General features: G+C 50.3%; 1 protein-coding gene across 2 annotated transcripts in view; it reads right to left on the minus strand.

Annotated features, from left to right (window-relative positions):
* Nucleotides 1–5,286, minus strand: part of PPP3CA (protein phosphatase 3 catalytic subunit alpha) — a 295,408-nt gene extending 290,122 nt beyond the window's left edge. For both annotated transcript variants that reach the window (XM_081046328.1, XM_081046329.1), the window contains exon 1: nt 4,408–5,286. In XM_081046328.1, coding sequence (XP_080902454.1) covers nt 4,408–4,465 — 58 coding nt within the window. In that variant the 5' untranslated portion in view covers nt 4,466–5,286. The remainder of the gene's footprint in view (nt 1–4,407) is intronic.
* Nucleotides 5,287–6,000: the final 714 nt, after the last annotated feature.

A 6,000-nucleotide genomic window follows, 5' to 3' on the forward strand; every position in this document is an offset into this window, starting at 1 on the left:
CTTCACACCTACAGGGATATAACCTTCAGCCAGGAAACACTGACATTTAATCATAGTAAGTTTCAATTAATGACACTGAATTAACGAGGTTTTACTATACTCAAATGGAAAACCAGATACATGGAATAACTCAACTGATGGTAACAAACGTCAGTAAAATAAATTCACAATAAGCTCTTCCTGACAACCGCAAAGAAATGTTATTATTTAATACTCCATATTTCTGTTTTCTTTTTAAGTACTATTACCAGTCCCATTCAGCTAGAAACACTGGTGGCTTGAATCCTGATTTACTTAATTTTGACTTAGCTACCATCTTCTTGCTTATATGACCTTAGATATCTTTTCAGAACTCCCTATGTGTACTTTGTCTACACAAATAGTACATAAGCTGACAATACACAGAAAGACAGCTTATTTGGGGGGATTCCCCGCAGCCACAAGCAACCTGACACAAAGGACAAAAGCGCCCTACATAGAGTTTTTGACAAATTCCCCAAAACTCTTCCCAGGAATTTACTCTTAACAACCTGCCATGGTATCTGGAATTCCTACCATTAAAATCAGTTCAGGTGAAGGTAAAAGGCCCATTACAAAATACTTGGAGATGAGAACAGAGGGAAAAGGCAAGAGATGTAACAACGCGACACACTGGCCACATACAGTTTTATTTTCTCCAAGCATTTAACTGTCATGTACCAAAATTCTACAGCCAGTAGGGAATGTTAGGGCCAGACCAGGAGTTAAAGGCAGGAACAGGCAGGGAGAAATGAAGAGAAGCCAAAGTTTGGAACAAGGCCTGTGGAGCACCACTGCAGAGAAAAACCAGACCATCCTGTGTGTTGTGGAGGAGGGGAGAAATAGTTATTCTTCTATTTATTGCCCTTGGTCTTTGGCCTTATATTATGCAATGTTTCTTTTTTTAAAATGTAAAACAGTAAATGGATCAAATTATTATGATTTCCAACAAATGGCATTACCAAGATGTTTTCTCTGAATTTTTATACTTTCCATTATTTTTATCCAAGAACAGTCAAAATGAAAAAGTACTAGTTTTACTAAATGAAGTAACTTTTTCTGAGGTTAATCTAAATGAGTCCTTTCCATCTCCCATACTGCCACTCATTTCCTTTCATTTTTAAGGTTTAGAAAACTGATGAGGGTCCCTGAACACACTCTAGAAGAAGCTGCAAACATGAAACATTAGCTGAAACAAACTCAACCTACCTTTCTAAAGTTGCACTCTGGAAGTACATGTCAGAAAAGCTTTCACATCATCATATTTACTACAAACAACCACAAGCACAGCTTTATTTGTAAACAGCAATTTGTTATACAACAAAAACCAGATCATACTAATGAAGGTAACTGTAAACATACGGCATGCCATGCCAATAATGATCCAAACACCTCTCACTCCTCTATGTAAGCAAATACCTCTACCAGTACTTGGTAAAAAGGAAAGAAAGCTTCGGGAGCACAGAAATGTCTGCAAGGATAATTCCTTTCCTACATTAAAGAATAAGTCAATCTCAGAGAACTGAGATGAAGTTCTAGCAAAATTAGAGTAGAGTAAGTCATGGTTTCATAAACTGTCTTATCTTATTTTTATAAATATGAAAAATTGTTCGATAATGTTTCCCAGTCATCATACATGTACTTTCTACTCACTAAGCATGTGTATACATATTCAAAGGGAACCATTTCATAGTAGACTAATCATCAAAATAGATAATCTCAAATAATTAATCGTAAAAATTACGTGTATGACAAAATGTTGAATCCAATACTTGATAAAGCTTTTAAGCCAACAATATAAAGTCTACAAGAAAGGATAAGAGAAATAGTGACAGTTGTCCACCTTAAAAATCAGGATTCATTAAAACTTTTTTCTAGAAAAGAAATTTCACATTCAAAATTTCACATCACCCTATCAAAACAAATGCAAAATTAACTTTTCCTATTTTGAGCCTATTACATTTGCATTTCAATTCTGCAATAATATGTAAACCAAAGTTTTGGAATTATGGATAGGTGTTACGTACTTACAATGTAAAACCATTTATAATAATATACATCGTGTTTCCCCGAAAATAAGACCTAGCCAGATAATCAGCTTAATGTGTCTTTCGAAGCAAAAATTAATATAAGGCCTGGGTCTTATTTTAATATAAGACAGGGTCTTATATAACATAATACAATGTAAGACAGGGTCTTATATTAATTTTTGCTCCAAAAGACGCAACAGAGCTAACTGTCCGGCTAGGTCTTATTTTGGTGGAAACACAGTATTACATAGCATTGTCAAAAAAAGTAATAAGACAAAACAGCCAAGGAATGGTTCAACGGGCTCTTTCACATTAAATGGTAAAGATTGCGAGCCTGAATGTCTGAAGTCACTTTTACATTCTTCACTTGATGACAATTTTATATTTACAGTAAGAACCCATAATTTTGTGATTTAAAACAGAGAACCTAGCTTCGTGTGTGCACGAGTGTTTTTTAATTGCTGCCATGCTTATTGCTATCATTTGAATTGTAAGCTTTAGATTGTTTTGAAAATAGGTGATCTTAACCTACAAATTAGAGCTACACCCTAAACTTCACACATTAAGGAGAGATTTGTTATTCTGGTATTTCAGTAAAAGGTCTTAATTTTTTAATATGTCAACAGAAGATTTTAATATAAATACAGTTCTTTGAAACGAATATGAATTGACTGTTTACAGGATGGCCCATGGCTGTACAGATCCACAGCTGTGCATCTTAGTCCTATTTCCAGCCACTTTTGCAGAGAGATGTTCTCCTTGTTTTGATGGGTCTATGAATACTGACTACACTGAAGCAGGACGGATTCTGATACAACCAAAACAAAATATTTTATTCTCTTTCTTAAAAAAGGAGACCACATTTCCCCCATCACCACGGAACACACACACACACACACACACACACACACACACACACGCACTCTAAAAACTGAGCAAACCTGAATAGAGCAACGAACAGTTCAGAAGCCCCAGAATGACTTCTGTTATCATGGTCCTTAGGCTGCGGGGTTACTTCACCTAAAAGCTCACGATGCAAAAGACTTTACTGCCTCTTGCACTCTACTTGCTAGCTCTGGCCACATTAGATAATATCTGTGTTCTACAGAAAACACACACACCAGCCAGCCAGCTAGCTAGCGTGGTTTTCAATTTCGAAGGCCAGTTCTACGCCTAGTCGGTGCCCAGCTCTGCTCTGCCCCAGTGTCCTGACCCCAGGAATGAGGGGTACTACTTAATCCTGGCGGATCTGCTCTGTTGTCTCATCCTTCCAGGATTCGTAGGATGATTCCTCTTGGAGTCCACCACGAAATACAGTAAGGACGGCGGATTCCCCCGTGCCACAGAGAAAGAGACCACTGTCTGATCCCTTCCTCGCCCCACTCATCTTCCTGGCTTCTCAGCGCCAGAAATCCCAGAGCCATCCCCGCCAGGAGTGTAACATACCCCGCCCGGGGAGAATCAAGTAGCCCATTAATAAAGGGGGAGGGGGGGTGCCAGGGGCACAGGGAAACGAGCGTGGCAAGTTCACGACTGGGGAGGTGTGCTCCAGCAGGGAACCACTCAAGAGCAATGACAGGTCGGCGGGGAAAGGCTGGGGGTGGCGAGAGAGATTGGAGAACTGCTTTTCGTGTTTTTCTCAGGGCCTGCAGGGGAATCCCGGGGAGGCGGCGGCAGGGCTGTCGGGTCGTTCCCGGCCTCCCTCGCCCCCAGCGTGTCCCCTCCGCTACCCCTCCGCCTGCGGCCGCCCCCGCCCCACGCGGAAGCCAGTGCAGGGCTCCCCCCACGCTCTCCCGCTCTCTCGCGAGTCCTGTGCAGGCCCTTCCAGGGGAAGGGGGAGGGGGCGCGAAGGGAATTGCTGCAATGGAGCACCGAGAGAACCCTGCCCGAGCCAGGCAGTCGGTGGAAAGCCTCCACCACATAAAAATGCCATATTAATTTTTTAAAAGCCATAAATCACCCCTCCCTCTGCAAAAGAAAACCATAAACCCGATCCCATGCAAGCCTGCGAGCAGCCACCCACTTCCTATTTCTGTCACAGCAGCTACACCCAGCCAGCCACCACCCCCCGGCGCCCCCTCCCGCCCCCGGCGCCCCCTCCCGCCCCCGCCACCCCCGCAGCCGCCTCCCCGAGGCTCAGCCATTTGCCAACTGACGCCCCCATAAATAAAAATGCCCAAGTAGCGCTGGGTGGGAGGCGTGGGGGAAGGGCGCGGGAGGGAGGGGGGCGAGGGTTGCACAATATCCTAGAAGGTCCGTGGCTGGAGCGCGGAGAGAACCCGGGGCGGGGGAGGGGAGGCGAACCGCCCGGGTGCCTGCGGCACACGGGGCACCCCGGCGACCGCGGCGCGCCGCTTACCTTTCACCACCCTGTCGGTCGTCGACAACTTGGGATCAATTGCCTTGGGCTCGGACATCTCCAGCCGCCGGGAGACAGCGAGGCGCTGCTCGTCCGTCCTACTGTACACCCCGACCAGACCGGCGGGCCAGACACTGAACGCCGCCGCCGCGCTGCAAACCGCTCGGCTGGAGGTCTGGGCTCTGAGCTGGCTTTAAAGTTACTGCCTTCTCGGCGCGTCCCTCCTCCTCCGCCGCCGCCGCCTTCACTCCTCCTCCGCCGCCGCCAGCCCCGCCGACTCCGCTCCGGGCACGCGTGTGTGGTGGTTATTTATTTATTTTCTAAGCGCGCCTCTTGGTTCTTCTTTTATTCTTGGGGAAGGGGGATGGGGAGGACAAGCGCACACACGAGCACCCACCCTGGCACGGAGACCCGGCACCGCGGAATGGAGCCCCACGCGCGCACACGGCCGGGATTAAGACCGATCACATGGGGAGGGCCGGGGGCGAGAGAGGAGAGGCAGGGCCGCCGATGTCAGTGCCACCAGCCGCGCCTCGGCGTCCCCGGCGGCGGAGAGGCGCCGGTCCTGCTGCTGCTGCTGTTGTTGCTGTTGCTGCTGCTGCTGCTGCTGCTGCTGCTACTACTACCGCTGCTGCTGCTGCTACCGCCGCTGCCGCCGCTTCCCACACCGGGCGCCGCCGCTGATCCGCGGCCGCCGGAGACGTCCCGCCGCCGCGCTCGCCCGCGCTCGCCTTTGCCTCCCCGCGCCGCTCCTTTACTCACACAGACACAGCCGCGGAGCTCGGCAGACACAGTCCGGGGCGCAAGCAACCCTCCTCCGCCGCCGCCGCCTCGGCCGCCGCCACCGCGCCCGCCTCCGCCTCCTCCCCTTCCTCCTCCAGGCCCCCGCCTCTAGCGCCCGGGCAGCCTCCGCCTCCCTGCGGAGCCCGCCCCCGGCTCCCGGCTCCCCGCCCCGACGTCGGAAATGCGGGCGTTTATTGGCTGGCAGGCACGTCACTCTCTACCAGGTGGCAGCCCCGAGGTTCCGCCCGCCTCCTGCTCCTCCTCGCGGACCCGGCCCCCCGCTCTGTTTTCTCCCGGCTGCCAGTCCAGTGGGCCTGCCCCAGTCCTCGCTCAGGTGTCACTGTTGCTGGCAGACCGGGATTACAGAAGGAAAATAGGCAGGGGTCGCGGCTGGGAGGAGAGGGGCTCTACCAGGCCACCCCGGGCCCACTGGGCTTCCGCCCCTGGATCCCGCACACACCCCCGCGCCGCTTTGGCCGCCGTGCTTGCCGGCTGGGTTAAGCCGCAGTGTGAGGAGCCAAGTGCGGAGAGTATCTCCGGGCGTGTGCGTGGCCGGCGAGAGGGCAAGAAGGGAGGAGGGAAGAAGAGGAGGGAAGGGGGGCAGTGAGAAGCGGCGGAGAGAGGGCGGAGGAAGGAAGAGCGCGGGGAGTTCCGCGGCCCGCCGCACAGCTGCTGTCGCTGCCGCAGCTGCCCGGGGACAATCGCCAAGACGGTGACGAATGCACAGCTTACCTGGGGGAGCCGTGCTCCGCCTGTGATGCGTGTACAGTTGTTTTTGCTATTGGGGCTTTTGTGGGGGCGGTGTGGTGC

Source organism: Rhinolophus hipposideros (assembly GCF_964194185.1).
Source record: "Rhinolophus hipposideros genome assembly, chromosome: 1".
Taxonomy (NCBI): Eukaryota; Metazoa; Chordata; class Mammalia; order Chiroptera; family Rhinolophidae; genus Rhinolophus; species Rhinolophus hipposideros.